The following is a 22,468-nucleotide window of genomic DNA, read 5'->3' as shown; positions in this document are numbered from 1 at the left end:
GTTCTGAGGCTATATGTCTAGTTCCATTGACTTCAGAAGGTTATGTGTTCTGTGTTCTGGGGCTATAGGTCTAGTTCCATTAACTTCAGAGGGTTCTGTGTTCTGAGGCTATATGTCTAGTTCCATTGACTTCAGAAGGTTATGTGTTCTGGGGCTATAGGTCTAGTTCCATTAACTTCAGAGGGTTCTGTGTTCTGTAGCTACAGGTCTAGTTCCATTGACTTCAGAAGGTTCTGTGATTACAGGTCTAGTTCCATTAACTTCAGAATGTTCTGTGTTCTGTGTTCTGGGGATGTAGGTCTAGTTCCATTGAATTCAGAAGGTTATGTGTTTTGGGGCTATAGGCCTAGTTCCATTAACTTCAGATGGTTATGTGTTCTGTGTTCTGTGTTCTGTGTTCTGGGGATGTAGGTAGGATTTATTGTTAAGCAGCTCAGAACCGCATGTGGGCTGCATGTCCTTCTTAATACTTATTCAACAGATATTTATTCACTAACACGCACACAGCAAAGCAATTCAACAAGGAAATACTGATGGATACCACAGATTAGACTGTATGGGAATTAGTGCTGATATGGGAACCAGGGGAGTGCTGCCCAAATATTCTGACCGTGTGCTGGTCCATAGGCATGACAATGCAACGGTGGAATTCTGAAGTTACTGTATAACATAATATTCTCATAGGAAAGTGGAGGTAATAGTGGAGGGACCTTTAACTTTCCCAAAAGAAGTATGTACAGTGTACTGGTTGATGCACTAGGGACCTCATAACGAACGTGCTTAAATCCCAATTAGGCACACCATTTTGTGTATGGCTACTCTTAGATAATAACTTTACATCGTCCAAGTACTAACCGTGTCTGGGAAAACATCAAAGACTCCGGTTCTGTTCCCCAGTCACAGAGGTTCTACAAGCTAACAAGGTTTCAACACAGCAGGGGATTGGCTACCTTAGGTGTCTGGGAGTCAATGGGTGAGAAACACAGTGTGCCAATGAGATAAGCTACCATATTAAACACTTTACATACAAACACTCATTAACTCTCTCTTTTTCCCTGTCTCTCTCTCTCTCTCTCTCTCTCTCTCTCTCAATTCAGTAAAATGTAATTTTAAGGGCTTTATTGGCATGGGAATCATATGTTGATATTGCCAAAGCAAGTGCAGTAGATAATAAACAAAAGTGAAATAAACAATAAAAAATTAACAGTAAACATTACACTCACAAAAGTTCCGAAATAATAGACATTTCAACTATCATATCATGTCTATATACAGTGTTGTAACAATGTGCAAATAGTTCAAGTACAAAAGGGGAAAAAATGTAACAAATATTGGTTGTATCCCTCTATGCCCTCCGACAAACCATCAAACAGGCAAAGCATCAATACAGGGCTAAGACTGAATCATACTACACTGGCTCCGACGCTCGTCAGATGTGGCAGGACTTGCAAACCATTCCAGACTACAAAGGGAAGCACAGCCGAGAACTGCACAGTGACACAAGCTTACCAGACAAGCTAAACTACTTCTTTGCTTGCTTCGAGGGAAATAACACTAAAACATGCATGAGAGCACCAGCTGTTCTGGAAGGTTGTGTGATCACGCTCTCTGCAGCCAATGTGAGTAAGACCTTTAAACAGGTCAACATTCACAAGGCCGCAGGGCCAGACAGATTACCAGGACGTGTACTCCGAGCATGCCTTGGCAACTGGAAAGTGTCTTCACTTACATTTTCAACCTCTCTCTGCCTGAGTCGGAAATATAAACATCTTTCAAGCAGACCACCATAGTGCCTGTGAACACTAAGGTAACCTGCCTAAATCCAATTTGTAACTCGCTCTGGATAAGAGCGTCTGCCAAATGACTTAAATGTAAATGTAAATGTAAATGACTACCGACCCATAGCACTCAGGTCTGTAGCCATGAAATGCTTTGAAAGGCTGGTCATGGCTCACATCAACACCATTATCCCAGAAACCCTAGACAAACTCCAATTTGCATACCGCCCGAACAGATCCACAGGCAATCTCTATTGCAGTCCACACGGCCCTTTCCCACCTGGACAAAAGGAACACCTATGTGAGAATGCTATTCATTGACTATAGCTCACCATTCAACACCATGGTGCCCATGGTGCCCTCAAATCTTATCAACAAGCTAAGGACCCTGGGACTAAACACCTCCCAATGCAACTGGATCATGGACTTCCTGACGGCCCGCCACCAGGTGGTAAGGGAAGGTAACAACACATCCGCCACTCTGATCCTCAGCACAGGGGCCCCTCAGGGGTGCGTGCTCAGTCCCCTCCTGTACTCCCTGTTCAATCATGACTGGACGGCCAGGCATGACTCAAACACCATCATTAAGTTTGCTGATGAGATAACAGTGGTAGGCCCAATCAACGACAATCACAAGACAGCCTATGGGGAGGAGGTCAGAGACCTGGCCGTGTGGTGCTTGTGGATGACAGGAAAAAGAGGATTCTCATCGACGGGGCTGTAGTGGAGCAGGTTGAGAGCTTCAAGTTCCTTGGTGTCCACATCATCAACAAACTAACATGGTCCAAGCACACCAAGACAGTCGTGCAGAGGGCACGACAAAACCTATTCCCCCTCAGGAGACTGAAAAGATTTAGCATGGTTCCTCAGATCCTCAAAAGTTTCTACAACTGCACCATCGAGAGCATTCTGACTGGTTGCATCACAGCCTGGTATGGCAACTGCTCGGCCTCCGACCGCAAGGCACTCCAGAGGGTAGTGCGTACAGCCCAGTACATCACTGGTGCCAAGCTTCCTGCCATCCAGGACCTCTATCCCAGTCCGTGTCAGAGGAAAGCCCTAAAAATTGTCAAAGACTCCAGCCACCCTAGTCAACGACTGCTCTCTCTGCTACCGCACGGCAAGTGGTAACCGGAGCCTAGGTCCAAGAGGCTTCCAAACAGCTTCTGCCCCCAATTAAGACTCCTGAACATCTAATCATATGCCCAACCAGAACACATTTGCATCCCCCCCAACCCCCATTTACACTGCTGCTACTCTCTGTTGTTGTCATCTATGCATAGTCACTTTAAACAACTCTACCTACAGTACATGTACATATTACCTCAACTCTGTACCGGTACCCCGTGTATATCGTCGCTATTGTTATTTTACTGCTGCTTTTTAAGTACTTGTTACTTATATTTCTTATTCTTATTTGTACTTTTTTAAACTGCATTGTTGGTTAAGGGCTCGTAAGTAAGCATTTCACTGGAAGGTCTACACATGTTGTATTCTGCGCATGTGACAAATAACATTTGATTTGATTTGATTTACTTACAATAGTGTTTGTTCTTCACTGGTTGACATTTTCTTGAGGCAACAGGTCACACACATTGTTGCTGTGATGACACACTGTGGTATTTCACCCAATAGATATGTGAGTTCATTAAAATTGGGTTTTGTTTTCCAAATTATTTGTGAATCTGTGTAATCTGAGAGAAATATGCTTCTCTAATTTGGTCATACATTTGGAGGGAAGGTTAGTGCAGCTCAGTTTCCACCTCATTTTGTGGGCAGTGAGCACATAGCCTGTCTTCTCTTGAGAGCCAGGTCTGCCTACGGTGGCCTTCTCTTTCTGTTTTTTCGTGATTTGGTTGGGTCTAATTGTGTTGTTGTCCTGGGGTTCTGTGGGGTCTGTTTGTGTTTGTGAACAGAGCCCCAGGACCAGCTTGCTTAGGGGACTCTTCTCCCGGTTCTTCTCCAGGTTCATCTCTCTGTAGGTGATGGCTTTGTTATGGAAGGTTTTCTGGATTTTGATCATTAGTGGGTATCGGCCTAATTCTTCTCTGCAGGCATTATTTGGTGTTTTACGTTGTACACGGAGTCTCAATTTGGTGTTTGTCCAATTTTGTGAATTCTTGGTTGGTGAGCGGACCCCAGACCTCACAACCATAACGGGAAATGGGTTCTATGACTGATTCAAGTATTTTTAGCCAGATCCTAATTGGTATGTCAAATTTGATGTTCCTTTTGATGGCATAGAATGGGCTTCTTGCCTCGTCTCTCAGATCGTTCACAGCTTTGTGGAAGTGACCTGTGGCTCTGAGGTACATTGTATGTTGTGTTCTCCAGGGCAACGGTGGTACATTGTATGTTGTGTTCTCCAGGGCAACGGTGGTACATAGTATGTTGTGTTCTCAAGGGCAACGGTGGTACATTGTATGTTGTGTTCTCCAGGGCAACGGTGGTACATTGTATGTTGTGTTCTCCAGGGCAACGGTGGTACATTGTATGTTGTGTTCTCCAGGGCAACGGTGGTACATTGTATGTTGTGTTCTCCAGGGCAACGGTGGTACATTGTATGTTGTGTTCTCCAGGGCAACGGTGGTACATTGTATGTTGTGTTCTAAGGGGAAACGGTGGTACATTGTATGTTGTGTTCTCCAGGGCAACGGTGGTACATTGTATGTTGTGTTCTCAAGGGCAACGGTGGTACATTGTATGTTGTGTTCTCCAGGGCAACGGTGGTACATTGTATGTTGTGTTCTCCAGGGCAACGGTGGTACATTGTATGTTGTGTTCTCCAGGGCAATGGTGTCTCGATGGAATTTGATTTCGTGGTCCTGGCAACTGGCCCTGTTTTGACCACCATTATTTTTGTCTTACTGAGATTTCCTGTCAGTGCCCAGATCTGACAGAAGATCTAGGTGCTGCTGTCGTCGCTCCTTGGTTGATGACAGAAGCACCAAATCTCTCTCTCTCTCTCTCCCGCACTCCCTCCCTCTCTCCCTCCCTCTTTGTATCTCTCTCTCTCTCTCTCTCCCTCCCTCTTTGTATCTCTCTCTCTCTCTCTCTCCCTCCCTCTTTGTATCTCTCTCTCTCTCCCTCCCTCTTTGTATCTCTCTCTCTCTCTCCCTCCCTCTTTGTATCTCTCTCTCTCTCTCTCCCTCCCTCTTTGTATCTCTCTCTCTCTCTCCCTCCCTCCCTCTTTGGTATCTCTCTCTCTCTCTCTCTCTCTCTCTCTCTCTCTCTCTCTCTCTCTCTCTCTCTCTCTATATATATATATATATATATATATATATATGACAAACCCTTCCTTAATAAATGAATCCGTTACTAGACTGCCTCAGGGTGAGATGCTGGCGCTGTATCTCCACACTACTGATGTCAAGGTGTTCAAAAGCCTGTTGATGTCTAAAGGCACATTAATACAGAAACATTATGACTTCTCAGTAGTGTATTTGCTCATTAATTCCCACAACACATTATAATACATTTTGAGACGTTATTATATTTTAAATGAAATTGTTCCACGATAAACATAATAACTGCCATGTAGATTGGTAGAATTGCAATGATAAATTGTCTACATGAAACAGGTTGCTGACACCGGCCATAAATGCACCACACCACATTTAACCAGCCTATCACCTAACATCTACCCTCCATGTTAAAGCCTTGGTCCAGCCTATCACCTAACATCTACCCTCCATGTTAAAGCCTTGGTCCAGCCTATCACCTAGCATCTACCCTCCATGTTAAAGCCTTGGTCCAGCCTATCACCTAGCATCTACCCTCCATGTTAAAGCCTTGGTCCAGCCTATCACCTAGCATCTACCCTCCATGTTAAAGCCTTGGTCCAGCCTATCACCTAGCATCTACCTCCATGTTAAAGCCTTGGTCCAGCCTATCACCTAGCATCTACCCTCCATGTTAAAGCCTTGGTCCAGCCTATCACCTAGCATCTACCCTCCATGTTAAAGCCTTGGTCCAGCCTATCACCTAGCATCTACCCTCCATGTTAAAGCCTTGGTCCAGCCTATCACCTAGCATCTACCCTCCATGTTAAAGCCTTGGTCCAGCATATCACCTAGCATCTACCCTCCATGTTAAAGCCTTGGTCCAGCCTATCACCTAGCATCTACCCTCCATGTTAAAGCCTTGGTCCAGCCTATCACCTAGCATCTACCCTCCATGTTAAAGCCTTGGTCCAGCCTATCACCTAGCATCTACCCTCCATGTTAAAGCATTGGTCCAGCCTATCACCTAGCATCTACCCTCCATGTTAAAGCCTTGGTCCACACTATCACCGAGCATCTACCCTCCATGTTAAAGCCTTGGTCCAGCATATCACCTAGCATCTACCCTCCATGTTAAAGCCTTGGTCCAGCCATTCTATCACCTAGCATCTACCCTCCATGTTAAAGCCTTGGTCCAGCCATTCTATCACCGAGCATCTACCCTCCATGTTAAAGCCTTGGTCCAGCCTATCACCTAACATCTACCCTCCATGTTAAAGCCTTGGTCCACACTATCACCTAGCATCTACCCTCCATGTTAAAGCCTTGGTCCAGTCATTCTATCACTTAGCATTAACATCACTCTCCAGCTGATGTTGCCCCTCGGCCCACTCGCTTTAAAACAAATGTCAGTACATCATCGTCCGGCTCAGGCTGGCTCTGTAAATATCGCTGACAGACACACTTAAACCACAGAGTGGCGAAGTAGACGCTTGCCTGGCCGGTGGTCAGCCCCTGTTTCGACCGCGCCACAGGCTGCGGTAGATTTATTGTAAATCCCTGCGGCTCAACTCCATTCCATCTTCTTAACAGATGTCAGGCATAGTGCTGCCGTATGGTGGGCGGCAGGGTAGCCTAGTGTTTAGAGCGTTGGACTAGTAACCGAAAGGTTGCAAGTTAGAATCCCCGAGCTGACAAGGTACAAATCTGTAGGCAGTATGGTGTGGCGGGCAGTATGGTGTGGCAGGCAGTATGGTGTGGCAGGCAGTATGGTGTGGCAGGCAGTATGGTGTGGCAGGCCGTGCTGAGGCTAGCACTGTGCAGAATCATCCACTCTACCAAGAGGAGAGGGAGGAGGATGGAGGGAAGAGAGAGGCAGAGAGAGAGAGAGAGAGAGAGAGAGGCAGAGAGAGAAAGAGAGGCAGAGAGAGAAAGAGGCTTTGACAGTTGACAGGAGAGCAGCACTAGACATCGAGTGGACTAAAGCCCTGCAGCCAGGACACTGATGCTGCTACTAAAACAGCCAAGTGAATGACCTCTGGTTGTGTGACTGGCAGAGAGGAGCAAAGAGAAACAGGGATGAGTGGAGAGGAGCAGAGAGGAGCAAAGAGAAAAAGAGAGGAGTGGAGAGGAGCAGAGAGGAGCAAAGAGAAACAGGGATGAGTGGAGAGGAGCAGAGAGGAGCAAAGAAAAACAGGGATGAGTGGAGAGGAGCAAAGAAAAACAGGGATGAGTGGAGAGGAGCAGAGAGGAGCAAAGAAAAACAGGGATGAGAGGAGAGGGGCAGAGAGGAGCAGAGAGGAGCAAAGAAAAACAGGGATGAGTGAAGAGGAGCAGAGAGGAGCAGAGAGGAGATGAGAGGAGAAGCGAGGAACCGAGAGGAGAAGAGAGGAGAAGAGAGGAGCAGAGAGGAGAAGAGAGGAACCGAGAGGAGCAGAGAGGAGAAGAGAGGAACAAAGAGAATCAGAGAGGAACAGAGAGGATCCGAGAGGAACCGAGAGGATCAGAGAGGAACCGAGGAACAGAGAGGAGAAGAGAGGATCAGAGAGGAACAGAGAGGAGAAGAAAGGATCAGAGAGGAACCGAGAGGAACTGAGAAGAGAAGAGAGGAACAGAGAGGAGAAGAGAGGAACCGAGAAGAGAAGAGAGGAAGCGAGAAGATCAGAGTGGAGAGGAGAAGAGAGGATCAGAGAGGAGCAGAGAGGATCAGAGAGGAGAAGAGAGGAACAGAGAGGAGTAGAGAGGAACAGAGAGGAGAAGAGAGGAACAGAGAGGAGAAGAGAGGATCAGAGAGGAACCGAGAAGATCAGAGTGGAGAGGATCAGAGAGGCGCAGAGAGGATCAGAAGAGAAGAGAGGAGAAGAGAGGAACAGAGAGGAACAGAGAGGAACCGAGTGGAACAGAGAGGAACCGAGAGGAACAGAGAGGAACAGAGAGGAACCGAGAGGATCAGAGAGGAGAAGAGAGGAACAGAGAGGAACCGAGAGGAACAGAGAGGAGTAGAGAGGAACAGAGAGGAACCGAGAGGAACAGAGAGGAACCGAGAGGATCAGAGAGGAGTAGAGAGGAACAGAGAGGAGTAGAGAGGTTCAGAGAGGAACAGAGAGGAACAGAGAGGATCAGAGAGGAGAAGAGAGGAACAGAGAGGAGAAGAGAGGAGAGGAGAGGAACAGAGAGGAACCGAGAGGAACAGAGAAGAACCGAGAGGAACAGAGAGGAACAGAGAGGAGTAGAGAGGAACCGAGAGGAACCAAGAGGAACAGAGAGGAGAAGAGAGGAACCGAGAGGAGAAGAGTGGACCGAGAGGATCAGAGAGAGGAGCAGGGTTCAGGAACACAGGGAAAAACCTCATAAACACACACTATACACAAATAACACAGGTGAATCATCGAGCTACACTCTCATATTTAACCTACGTGGTTGGTAGATTTAATGTAGCCTGATGACTCACACTAAATTCCACCGGTGCTCTGTCGTTCGTTACATACTTCAGTCTGAGACTGCCATCGTTGAAGTTGTTTGTGGTAATCAGGGACATGAGGGGTGTTGTACAAAACAAAGTCATAGCGATTGGACCTTCTCTAACCAATCAGATGTCCTTGAATGTGTTCGCATTCGGTGAAGTGTCAGAGACAGAGACAGAGACAGAGCGAGCGAGAGAGAGAGAAGAGCTCAATTGCTACAAAATATATAGAGTACTGCACACACTACAATTACTTAGGTTTAAAATAAGCTCAACTGGACACCTTAATGAGGCAGTGAATGAGCTGAGAGAGAAAGCATGCAGGGCATTCTAAGCCATTAAAAAGCTCATTCAAATTGAAATACCTATTAAAATGTGGCTAAAACTAATTGAATATGTCATGGAACCAATTGCACTTTATGGCAGCGAGGTGTGGGGTCCACTTGCAAAACAAGATTTCATCAAATGGGACAAACACCCCATTGAAACCCTGCATGCAGAGCTCTGTAAGATTCTCCTACATGTCCAGAGGAAACTACAAACAATGCATGCAGGGCAGAATTAGGCCAATATCCACTAATAATAAAAACTCAAAAAAGAGCAATTCAGTTTTGGAAACAGAGAGAGAGAGAGAGAGAGAGAGAGAGAGAGAGAGAGAGAGAGAGAGAGGACAGAGACAGAGACAGAGACAGAGAGAGAGAGAGAGAGAGAGAGAGAGAAAGAGAGAGAGAGAGAGAGAGAGAGAGAGAGAGAGAGAGAGAGAGAGAGAGAGAAAGAGACAGAGAGAGAGAGAGAGAGAGAGAGAGAGAGAGAGAGAGAGAGAGAGAGAGAGAGAGAGAGAGAGAGAGAGAGAGAGAGAGGAGAGAGAGAGGAGAGATAGTGCAGTCTATTGTGAGGGTTAGATCTGATAACATTGGTCTGATGTGATAAGGATCAGTCTGGATCAGTCTGGATATGTTAAAGAGGAGGTCAACCAAAGGCATGACATGACTGCAGCTCTATTCCCCTTCAACCCAGACACACACAAGACCCGCCTCCCTGTCAGATAAGAACCTGCCAATCAATCAGAATGGTCCATGTCAGCCGACCCAGACTCCTCCCCTCCTGGTGATGTCTTCATACATGATCGTTATTCTACCAGCCTCAGCCTGTATCATCTCTGCTATTCATCGCTTGAAAATAAATCAACCTTCACTTCACAACTGATGCAGAAAATTTGATGCGTTATAAATAGAGAAATACTTGATTTCTAGTGTTGACTACTTCTTTAAAAACAAAATACATTTTCAGGGATTCATCTATTTCGACTGGACTGTCACATTTATCTCCTAGGAGATAAATGTATTTAATATTGTCACGTTCTGACCATCGTTCGTGTGTTTACCTTGTTTTAGTGTCGGTCAGGACGTGAGCTGGGTGGGCATTCTATGTTGTGTGTCTGGTTTGTCTATTTCTATGTTTGGCCTGATATGGCTCTCAATCAGAGGCAGGTGTTCGTCATTGTCTCTGATTGGGAACCATATTTAGGCAGCCTGTTTGGTGTTATGTTTTGTGGGTGATTGTTCCTGTCTTTGTGGCACCAGATAGGACTGGTTTGGTTTTTTCACGTTTTGTAGATTGTTGTACTTTTATCTTTATTAAAAGATGTACAAAACTAACCACGCTGCATTTTGGTCTGCCTCTCTTTCCCCAGAAGAAAACCATTACATTACAAATAAGATGTTAGTAAGGTTGTAACTCTGTGACCAAAACCATACGTTCTGCTCCTCCTCCAAAAACTCCTGGCTCCTGGAGAACACCTTGTCTTTTGTCTTGGACCAGTTTCAATAGTACCATTAGCAAATGACCTTCTAGAAAATGTTTCTACATTAAACAAGGCACACAATTACCTTTTGAATTAAATTAACTCATGTATGCACAGGCCTGAACAGCAAACTGTTTTAAATTAAACACATTCTTTGAAACACCATCCATTTTCTATATCCTTAAAAAATGTATACTTTACTTATTCACCCCAAAAAGTAATAAGATACTTGTAAGGGTTTTCCTGTGGTGAAGTAGAGGAGGACCAAAACGAGGCGTGGTTATATAGATTCATGTTTAATTAAAACAGATAAACATGAACACTACAAAACAACAAACGTGGAAAACCAAAAACAGCCCTATCTGGTGCAAAACACAGAGACAGGAACAATCACCCACAAACACACAGTGAAACCCAGGCTACCTAAATATGGTTCCCAATCAGAGACAATGACTAACACCTGCCTCTGATTGAGAACCATATCAGGCCAGACATAGAAATAGACAAAACAGACACACAACATAGAATGCCCACCCAGCTCACGTCCTGACCAACACTAAAACAAGGAAAACACACACGAACGATGGTCAGAACATGACAATACACCTCAAATGTGTTTCTTCATATCAATTAGGTCAGATGATTACAGAACAATGACCCTTGAGAAAAGACAGAATGGCTTTCATTCACACTGTGACTGTTGAAATATGCTAACTATCATCTGTGACCATTGAAATATGCTAACTATTATCTGTGACTGTTGAAATACGCTAAATATAATCTATGACTGTTTAAATACGCTAACTATTATCTGTGACTGTTGAAATATGCTAACAATTATCTGTGACTGTTGAAATATGCTAACAATTATCTGTGACTGTTGAAATATGCTAACTATTATCTGTGACTGTTGAAATATGCTAACTATTATCTGTGACTGTTGAAATACGCTAACTATAATCTATGACTGTTTAAATACGCTAACTATTATCTGTGATTGTTGAAATATGCTAACAATTATCTGTGACTGTTGAAATATGCTAACTATTATCTGTGACTGTTGAAATACGCTAACTATAATCTGTGACTGTTTAAATACGCTAACTATTATCTGTGGCTGTTTAAATACGCTAACTATTATCTGTGACTGTTGAAATATGCTAACTGTAATCTATGACTGTTTAAATACGCTAACTATTACCTGTGACTGTTGAAATATGCTAACAATTATCTGTGACTGTTGAAATATACTAACTATTATCTGTGACTGTTGAAATACGCTAACTATAATCTGTGACTGTTTAAATACGCTAACTATTATCTGTGACTGTTTAAATACGCTAACTATAATCTGTGACTGTTTAAATATGCTAACTATTATCTGTGACTGTTTAAATACGCTAACTATTATCTGTGACTGTTGAAATATGCTAACTACGCCCTTCACCAACTGCAGGACTTCATTCACACACTCAACGTTAATGCTTTTAGATCCTGTTATAATGCGTCCGAAATGGCAACCTATTCCTTAAATAACGCACTACTTCTGACCAGAGCCCATAGGACATAGTAGTGCACTGTGTGGGGAATAGGGTGCAATTTAGGACATTAACCTAGTCTAGTGTGTGCTATAGGGAACTGAATCCAATCAATGAGAATAGAACGTCCATGTATCATCTCCAACCCTCCGAATGAATGCTATTTTAGCTCATGGTAATTTATCCTGAATTCCTGTTAGGAGACAAGGAGGGGAAATTAAAGGCACAGCAGCCTTCTGGATGCATCCCAACTCAACGTTAATGCTATTCCCTATTCCCTGGTCATGGTAGTATTCCTGGTCATCCTGGACATAGTAGTGCACTATATAGGGAATAGGGTTCCATAGGACTCTGGTCTAAAGTAGTGCACTATAATCAATGGGAATAGGGTTCCATAGACTCTGGACTAAAGTAGTGCTACTTTAGCTATAGGGAATAGGGAATAGGGTTCCATCTGAGGTGCACTATATAGGGAATAGGGTTCCATAGGACTAGTGCAATATAGGGAATAGGGTTCCATAGCACTAAAGTAGTACTATATAGGGAATAGGGTTCCATAGGACTCTGGTCTAAAGTAGTGCACTATATAGGGAATAGGGTTCCATAGGACTCTGGACTAAAGTAGTGCACTATATAGGGAATAGGGTTCCATAGGGGTCTCTGGGAATAGGGTTCCATAAAGTAGTGCACTATATAGGGAATAGGGTTCCATAGGGCTCTGGTCTATAGTGCACTATATAGGGAATAGGGTTCCATAGGACTCTGGTCTAAAGTAGTGCACTATATAGGGAATAGGGTTCCATAGGACTCTGGTCTAAAGTAGTGCTATATAGGGAATAGGGTTCCATAGGGCTCTGGTCTAAAGTAGTGCACTATATAGGGAATAGGGTTCCATAGGGCTCTGGTCTAAAGTAGTGCACTATATAGGGAATAGGGTTCCATAGGCTCTGGTCTAAAGTAGTGCATATATAGGGAATAGGGTTCCATAGGGCTCTGGTCTAAAGTAGTGCACTATATAGGGAATAGGGTTCCATAGGACTCTGGTCTGAAGTAGTGCACTATATAGGGAATAGGGTTCCATAGGGCTCTGGTCTAAAGTAGTGCACTATATAGGGAATAGGGTTCCATAGGGCTCTGGTCTTAAGTAGTGCACTATATAGGGAATAGGGTTCCATAGGGCTCTGGTCAGAAGTAGTGCACTATATAGGGAATAGGGTTCCATAGGGGTCTCTATATAGGGAATAGTCAGAAGTAGTGCACTATATAGGGAATAGGGTTCCATAGGACTCTGGTCTGAAGTAGTGCACTATATAGGGAATAGGGTTCCATAGGACTCTGGTCTGAAGTAGTGCACTATATAGGGAATAGGGTTCACTATAGGCCTCTGGTCTAAAGTAGTGCACTATATAGGGAATAAGGTTTCTAAAGTAGGGGGAATAGGGTTCCATAGGACTGGTCTGAAGTAGTGCACTATATAGGGAATAGGGTTCCATAGGACTCTGGAGGGTTCTAAAGTAGTGCACTATATAGGGAATAGGGTTCCATAGGGCTCTGGTCTAAAGAAGTAGTGCACTATATAGGGAATAGGGTTCCATAGGGCTCTGGTCTGGTAGTGCACTATATAGGGAATAGGGTTCCAGTGGTCACTAGTGCACTATATAGGGAATAGGGTTCCATAGGACTCTGGTCTGAAGTAGTGCATCTATATAGGGAATAGGGTATATCTGGTCTAAAGTAGTGCACTATATAGGGAATAGGGTTCCATAGGGCTCTGGTCAGGGAATAGGGTTCTATAGGCCTCTGGTCTAAAGTAGTGCACTATATAGGGAATAGGGTTCCATAGGACTCTGGTCTGAAGTAGTGCACTATATAGGGAATAGGGTTCCATAGGACTCTGGTCTGAAGTAGTGCACTATATAGGGAATAGGGTTCTATAGGCCTCTGGTCTAAAGTAGTGCACTATATAGGGAATAAGGTTTCATAGGGCTCTGGTCTGAAGTAGTGCACTATATAGGGAATAGGGTTCCATAGGACTCTGGACTAAAGTAGTGCACTATATAGGGAATAGGGTTCTGAAGTAGTGCACTATATAGGGAATAGGGTTCTATAGGCTGGTCTAAAGTAGTGCACTATATGGTCTGAAGGTGCAATAGGGTTCCATAGGGCTCTGGACTAAAGTAGTGCACTATATAGGGAATAGGGTTCTATAGGCTCTGGTCTAAAGTAGTGCACTATATAGGGAATAGGGTTTCATAGGGCTCTGGTCACTATATAGGGAATAGGGTTCTATAGGCCTCTGGTCTAGTAGTGCACTATATAGGGAATAGGGTTCATCTGGTCTGAGGGAATAGGGAATAGGTTCCATAGGGCTCTGGTCTGAAGTAGTGCACTATATAGGGAATAGGGTTCCATAGGCCTCTGGTCTGAAGTAGTGCACTATATAGGGAATAGGGTTCCATAGGGCTCTGGTCTGAAGTAGTGCACTATATAGGGAATAGGGTGTATTTACCAACGGCCCATATAGGTCCTTCTTTTTCTTTTTTTACTCTGCCTGTAAATCGTTTTCTCTGAGACGTGGATTGAGATGCTATTTCTCTCCTCATGGAGGCTTCCCCGTTCAAAGGAACAATTTGTGCACTGCAGGAGTTGTACTTACCAGGTTTTAGAGAACTAATTGGAAATCTGAAAGACTCCAACAAGCGTCCAATTAATTCAGGCCCAGTGCCATCCCTGAGTCGTAGCAGTGAAAGATTCAGTAGGTTGCTGGCACGACCCGACTGGCTACCAGTCTACTGTAGCTCAGTCTACCAGTCTACTGTAGCTCAGTCTACCAGTCTACTGTAGCTCAGTCTACCAGTCTACTGTAGCTCAGTCTACCAGTCTACTGTAGCTCAGTCTACCAGTCTACTGTAGCTCAGTCTACCAGTCTACTGTAGCTCTGTTGGACTTACTTTGACACCTTCTGGAAACAGAAGATGTTCTACAGAGAGGACGGGGTCCATCCAATCCATCTTGGTGCCTGGACTCTGTCCTCACATTTTAAGGCTGAGACATTTATCAACACCACAGGTCCCGCTCAGATAATCCCAACCAGAAATGATCAGCATTGTCATCACATCGCAGGTCCACTGTCACGACTTCCACCGAAGGTAACTCCTCCTCCTGTCCAGACGGCGCTCGGCGCTCGGCGTCACCGGTCTACTAGCTGTCACCAATCCCTTTTTCCTTTTCTGTTAGTTATGTCTGTATTGATTTCACCTGTTCCTTGTTTGAGATTTGTTTTAGGAGCTATTTAAGCCGGTTACGCCCGCCTGTTTTTGTGAAGGGGCTTGTTTTCTGTTTTATCTGTGGATGGTTGCGTGTAGTATGTTCTCGGACCGTTTTGGTGCCCCGTTTGGGGGTCGGTCCCGTTTGGGGGTCGGACCCGTTTGGGGGTAGGTCATATTTTGTTCGCCTGTTGTGTTGGCGTTGACCACTTACCCGTTTACCGAAATAAAGTTGGGTTTTCTATGAATCCTCTGCTCTCTGTGTCTGACTCCGCACCCACCACTCCTAGCAGTGTGCCACCCACGTCCCCGTTCGAGGCATAGGCCCAACGGTTCAGTTCCAGACAATCTTGCATCTACTGCATATCAATTAAAATCAATCCCATGGTATTTTCATTACAAGATGTTACTTACTGATCATAGTATGCTTTTATTAGAGACTCCATTTGATCTGAAAACCCACAGCTGAAGTATTGGACTGATTCATGTAAATGCTATAAATTTGATTTAAAATATTGATTTCATTATAATCCGGGTTTCTCAATCCAACATGGACATTCTGGTAATTTCTGAAATTTTGTTGAATAATTATTTGATGGACTCCGATGTGTCACTGTCTGGATAAGGTGTTTACAGATGAGGCAGAATCTGCAGAGTTGTGGTTGTTACCATATTTATACATATTTTTGTAGCCCTAGCTGCCTCTGTCTCTAAGCAGTTTGACTGTCTGGTTCTTAATGTGGTCATACTAACTAGCTGTGCTGCCTCTGTCTCTAAGCAGTTTGACTGTCTTGTTCTTAATGTGGGCTTTGGTCATACTAACTAGCTGTGCTGCCTCTGTCTCTAAGCAGTTTGACTGTCTGGTTCTTAATGTGGGCCTTGGTCATACTAACTAGCTGTGCTGCCTCTGTCTCTAAGCAGTTTGACTGTCTGGTTCTTAATGTGGGTCTTAGTCATACTAACTAGCTGTGCTGCCTCTGTCTCTAAGCAGTTTGACTGTCTGGTTCTTAATGTGGGCCTTGGTCCCACTCAGCTCCTCCCTCTTGGGCCCCTTAACAATTTACCTGAATTACTATCTAAGTTTGGTCAATCTGAACTACTGATTACGGGAAAATGTTATATTGATTCAGAGGACGCCAGTGTCAAGATACGCTGAAAGATATTTGATCTGAGCTAAACCTGTCTCAGCGGACAACTGAGCCTACACGGCCTAATCCTAAAGATCCATCAAGATCTACCAATGATTGATCTCATTTTGACGAATACTAAATATGTTACCCCCCCACTGGATTTTAGTGACCACTGTCCAGGTTTATATGTCAGAGATGTGAGACTAACAGGAACTAACGGGAACTATCAGGAACTAACAGGAACTAACGGAACTATCAGGAACTAACAGGAACTATCAGGAACTCTGAACACTTTAGTGAACTAGCTTCATTTTCTATTATTTTTTTCTATTCTATCTTTCTATTAGTGACCTTTGATTGTATTTCAGCTAATCCCTGAACCTGACTAAACTTTAAGCTTATTTTTGTTTTTGTAAATGTCTTCAATGCTATTGTAGACAGTCGTGCTCCCTTGAAAACTCTTGAGAGTTGAAGGAAGATCGAATGCCTGGTTCATAAGAGAGAAATGTTGCCTGGGTCAAAGCCAGGAACACAGGCTTAGACTCGGATTGGCAATCTTTTAAGCAACTGAGGAATCAACGTATAAGACAAATCAGAAAGGCTAAATCTGATTATTACGTAACGACTTTTTCTGTTTGTAAGAGGAATCAGCAAAAAAAATTGGAAGATTGTCAAATCTCTGAAGGGTTCTACTTCTTCCTCACAACAAATGAATTCAGACTCTGGCCCCAATACAGACCAATACAGACCAATACAGACCAAACAAATACCATCGATGATGCATTTAATCGTCATTACATTTCAGCGAAGCTATCTTTTGAAAGAGCGTCTTTAAGGCATATTATCTCTAAGAGTGGGCAAAATGCTGACTTCGAAGAATGTTTCAGACTGGAAACGGTAGTCCTCGATGCCTTACTTGCTGTAGATAGGAAGCAAAATGATTTAGATGCACATTGTAAAGTGGCTGTTCCACTGGGGCTGACCAATTGGAAGCGCTCTGGGAGCGTCTGCTCTTAAATGTAAATATTAAATGCCCGCCCCCTCATTGCTGACTCATTGCTGACTCATATCTTAAATATAATATTGTTATCAGGAAATATAAAGTATGTGCTGTCACTCCATAAGGGGGGGTGGTAGTATTGATCATTATGGTCCTATCTCCTGTCAAGCCAAGATTCTCCAAACTTTGCTCAATAAGCAATTTAGCTTTTTCTTTTTATCCGAACATGCTATTTTTAATGTAAATTAATCAGGGTTTAGGCAAGGGCACAGCACTATCACAGCAACCGCATTATTTGTTGATGATATTGTCAAATGCTTTAGATGCTAACATGACACGTGCTGCTTTGTTTGTTAGACCTGCCAAAAGCTTTTGATACCGTTGATCGTGTTATTTTATTGAACAAGTTGTCCTCGATAGGTCTGAGCTCTGACGCCTGTTCTTGGTTTCATGATTGTCTTAGTGACAGAACTCAGGCCGTCGTGATTGATGGGGTTAAGTATGAATTTCTTGAAGTACATAAAGGTGTACCACAGGGATCCATTTTGGGACCTGTTCTCTTCATTGTTCAACCTGTTTAAAATGTTTAATGCAGTTGATACTACAATGTACTCAATTGCGCCGACTGCTGACCTGTCTTTGGCAAGGCTACAGTCTGATTTTACAGCCATACAGGAAGCCCATACTGATTTAAACTCATGTTGTTTCCAAGTGCCCCTAAGATTGTCTCAGACGGATTACATGTTCACTCATCAGATGGTTCTGTAATCCAACAAGTCCCTGAATACCTAAGGTATTTGTAATGACAGTGAATTAATGTATAAAAGCATACAAATGAGTTTGTTCAGAAGCAAAGATTGAAAGTGGGCTCTTTTTTGTATAGAAACAGATGTTGCCCCTCTCTAGTCAACAGGAAGCAGATTGTGTAGTCAACTTTTCTACCCGTTGTTGATTATGGTGATACTATCTATCAACAATTCTACGTGTTCTTGATTCCGGTGATACTATTGTTAGGTTCTAACTTTGAGTAAATAACTCACGGACACTAGAGAAGCTCAACCAAGTTGTAGTCATACCCTACTTTGGGTGGAGTCTCCTCCTCATCTCTAATCATTGCATCTTATTGCTCAGCAGGGAACTGAGTGACATGAGCCTTCAACAGTTTCTCCCCTTATCAGTACTGTCACATGCGATTGTTTTCCTTGCACTCAGCCCCTTCCAAGCTTCATTATGACCCCCCCCCCCCGCTCGTGTATCTTAGGTATACTTCTGAATATAACAACGTTCCAAGTTTAACCCCGAATCCAACACTATTTATCAACACTTCTACCTGTTCTTAAATGTGGTGATACTATAAATTATTATTATAATATATTAATAATTATTAATTATTATTATTATTATTATATATTTCTCAAAGCGCAGTGCTCCAACTCTTAAACCCCTGGATTCCGCCCTTCGTTTTTGTTTTTTTAAATCACAGGGGGACTCATCGCTGCATTCTTTACCAAAAGGTTGGCTGGGACCACTTTAAAGTCATGTAGATCACATCATGTGGCTCGTTTTGTTTACAAAGCCCATAAGGATCCGACTGACCTAACATCACTGTTCTGATTTTAAAATGACAAGTTTTCACAGGGCTAGTTAACTTTGGAGACTACTTTGGTGTCGACAGAGTTAGGTAAATCGGCCTTTAGTTAATTTCCTTACACCCTATGCTTGGGAATAATCTCCCAAAGATGTTTCAATTGAATGCTTTGGTGTCCCTAGGACAATTCAGACAACAAAATATTTTTATAATGAAGGTGTTTGTTTTTAATTGACTGTGTTTTTGTATCTTACTGTGTATATTGCCTATATTTATGTTTACCTATATTGCATGCTGTATATGCTTGGTTTTGTATATATTACTTCCCCTTTGAAACTAAGGTAAAATAAATGAATGAAAAAATACTAATAAATAAGTGCAGGGAATAGGGTCCCATTTGGGATGAACTAATCCTTCTGTCAGCTCTGTTTCCAGAGGAGATCAGTGTTTCAACGGGGTATTAGATGTGCAGATTGCAGGTGATTTAAATTCTCATCAAATTGATGAAATAAAGCTGACGTGAAGTCAACATGTTTTCTGTCCAATTACTGCATCAGGATAGAGGCTGGTTCGCCATTCAGAGGGAAAACAATAAACAAATTAAACAAGTTTACCAGTTTACCCCAACAGAACCCCACTCCCCAGTTTACCCCACCAGAACCCCACTCCCCCAGTTTACCCCACCAGAACCCCACTCCCCCAGTTTACCCCCACCAGAACCCCACTCCCCCAGTTTACCCCCACCAGAACCCCTTCAGTTTACCCCACTCCCCCAGTTTACCCCACCAGAACCCCACTACCAGAACCCCACTCCTCCAGTTTACCCCACCAGAACCCCACTCCCCCAGTTTACCCCCACCAGAACCCCACTCCCCCAGTTTACCCCACCAGAACCCCACTCCCCCACCCCACCAGAACCCCTTCAGTTTACCCCACTCCCCCAGTTTACCCCCACCAGAACCCCACTCCTCCAGTTTACCCCCACCAGAACCCCACTCCCCCAGTTTACCCCCACCAGAACCCCACTCCTCCAGTTTACCCCACCAGAACCCCACTCCCCCAGTTTACCCCCACCAGAACCCCACTCCTCCAGTTTACCCCCACCAGAACCCCACCCCCAGTTTACCCCACCAGAACCCCACTCCCCCAGTTTACCCCACCCCCACCCCCCAGCACCCCAGAACCCCCCCCCAGTTTACCCCCACCAGAACCCCTTCAGTTTACCCCACTCCCCCAGTTTACCCCCACACCTCCAGTTTACACCAGAACCCCACTCCCCCAGTTTACCCCACAACCCCACTCCCCCAGCACCCCACCAGAACCCCCCCCCAGTTTACCCCACCAGAACCCCACTCCCCCAGTTTACCCCCACCAGAACCCCACTCCTCCAGTTTACCCCACCAGAACCCCACTCCCCCAGTTTACCCCCACCAGAACCCCACTCCCCCAGTTTACCCCACCAGAACCCCTTCAGTTTACCCCACTCCCCCAGTTTACCCCCACCAGAACCCCACTCCTCCAGTTTACCCCCACCAGAACCCCACTCCCCAGTTTACCCCCACCAGAACCCCACTCCTCCAGTTTACCCCCACCAGAACCCCACTCCCCAGTTTACCCCCACCAGAACCCCACTGGAGTTTACCCCCACCAGAACCCCACTCCCCCAGTGAACCCCACTGCTTACCCCACCAAATCAAAATTACAAGAACCCCACTCAAATCAGAACCCCACTCCCCCAGTTTACCCCCACCAGAACCCCTTCAGTTTACCCCACTCCCCAGTTTACCCCCACCAGAACCCCACTCCTCCAGTTTACCCCCACCAGAACCCCACTCCCCAGTTTACCCCACCAGAACCCCACTCCCCCAGTTTAACCAGAACCCCACTCCCCAGTTTACCCCACCAGAACCCCACTCCCACAGTTTACCCCCACCAGAACCCCTTCAGTTTAATCCCCCAGTTTACCCCCACCAGCACCCCACTCCCCCAGTTTACCCCCACCAGAACCCCACTCCCCCAGTTTACCCCACCAGAACCCCACTCCCCCAGTTTACTGTTTACCCCACCAGAACCCCACACAGTTTACCCCCACCAGAACCCCTTCAGGACCCCACTCCCCCAACCCCCACCAGCACCCCACTCCCCCAGTTTACCCCCACCAGCACCATCCTAGTTTACCCCCACCAGAACCCCTTCAGTTTACCCCACTCCCCAGTTTACCCCCACCAGCACCCCACTCCCCCAGTACCCCCAGAGCACCCCACTCCCCCAGTTTACCCCCACCAGAACCCCTTCAGTTTACCCCACTCCCACAGTTTACCCCACCAGCACCCCACTCCCCCAGTTTACAGCCACCAGAACCCCACTCCCACAGTTTACCCCACCAGCACCCCACTCCCCCAGTTTACAGCCACCAGAACCCCACTCCCCCAGTTTACCCCCACCAGAACCCAAATCCTCCAGTTTACCCCCACCAGAACCCCTTCAGTTTACCCCACTCCCCCAGTTTACCCCCACCAGAACCCCTTCAGTTTACCCCACTAGTTTACAGCCACCAGCACCACACTGAGTTTAACCAGCACCCCACTCCCCCAGTGGCACCCCACTAGTTACCCCCACCAGCACCCCACTCCCCGTTTACCCCCACCAGCACCCCACTAGTTTACAGATGACCCCACTAGTACACAGTGGTGAGCTAGCAACTGTCTGTAGAAGTCAGAACTGGAGGGTGGTGCATAACAAATCAAAATCAAATCAAATTTTATTTGTCACATACATATGGTTAGCAGATGTTAATGCAGTGAGGACAGCGAAATGCTTGTGCTTCTAGTTCCGACAATGCAGTAATAACCAACAAGTAATCTAACTAACAATTCCTAAACTACTGTCTCATACACAGTGTAAGGGGATAAAGAATATGTACATAAGGATATATGAATGAGTGATGGTACAGAGCAGCATAGGCAAGATACAGTAGATGGTATCGGACAGTATATACATATGAGATGAGTATGAAACAAAGTGGCATAGTTAAAGACAGCAGTTACTAACAGATGATAGGACACATGACAGGTAGACAGGTGGACATGAGGACAGGTAGACATGTGGACAGGTGGACAAGTGGACATGAGGACAGGTAAACATGAGGACAGGTGGACAGGTGGACATGAGGACAGGTGGACAGGTGGACAGGTGGACAGGTGGACATGAGGACAGGTGGCCAAGTGGACATGAGGACAGGTGGACAGGTGACAAGGTGGACAGGTGGACATGGCACTCAGAGAAAGTATTTTTCTGAAACAATTCTCTGGAGGACCATTCTCTAGTTGTATCTTTACACCAATGGAGGCTCCTCAGAGGAGGAAGAGGAGGACCATTCTCTAATTGTATCTTTAAACCAAAGGAGGCTCCTCAGAGGAGAAGAGGAGGACCATTCTCTAGTTGTATCTTTACACCAATGGAGGCTCCTCAGAGGAGGAAGAGGAGGACCATTCTCTAGTTGTATCTTTACACCAATGGAGGCTCCTCAGAGGAGGAAGAGGAGGACCATTCTCTAATTGTATCTTTAAACCAAAGGAGGCTCCTCAGAGGAGAAGAGGAGGACCATTCTCTAGTTGTATCTTTACACCAATGGAGGCTCCTCAGAGGAGGAAGAGGAGGACCATTCTCTAGTTGTATCT

At 45.0% G+C, this 22,468-nt stretch overlaps 1 protein-coding gene across 1 annotated transcript; it reads left to right on the top strand.

Annotated features, from left to right (window-relative positions):
* The first annotated feature begins 14,900 nt into the window (after positions 1 to 14,900).
* On the top strand, positions 14,901 to 21,332 carry LOC135548942 (uncharacterized). The gene is made up of 3 exons (XM_064979037.1): positions 14,901 to 14,953; positions 19,463 to 20,309; positions 20,553 to 21,332. The coding sequence occupies exons 1-3, from the start codon at positions 14,901 to 14,903 to the stop codon at positions 21,330 to 21,332; spliced, it is 1,680 nt and encodes a 559-aa protein (XP_064835109.1).
* The last annotated feature ends 1,136 nt before the right edge of the window (positions 21,333 to 22,468 follow it).

Source organism: Oncorhynchus masou, chromosome 11 (genome assembly GCF_036934945.1).
Source record: "Oncorhynchus masou masou isolate Uvic2021 chromosome 11, UVic_Omas_1.1, whole genome shotgun sequence".
NCBI lineage: Eukaryota > Metazoa > Chordata > Actinopteri > Salmoniformes > Salmonidae > Oncorhynchus > Oncorhynchus masou.
The sequence above is the reverse complement of the archived record's forward strand: the minus strand, read 5'-3'. Positions and strand labels throughout refer to the sequence as shown.

Excerpts from the sequence above, each read along its gene's own strand:
- LOC135548942 (XM_064979037.1), top strand. The coding sequence starts at position 14,901 with ATGATCAGCATTGTCATCACATCGCAGGTCCACTGTCACGACTTCCAC. Across the intron at positions 14,954-19,462 it reads TGTCACGACTTCCACCGAAG|TTTACCCCACCAGAACCCCA; the intron begins GTAACTCCTCCT and ends CCACTCCCCCAG. Across the intron at positions 20,310-20,552 it reads ACCAGAACCCCACTCCTCCA|TTTACCCCACTCCCCAGTTT; the intron begins GTTTACCCCCAC and ends GAACCCCTTCAG.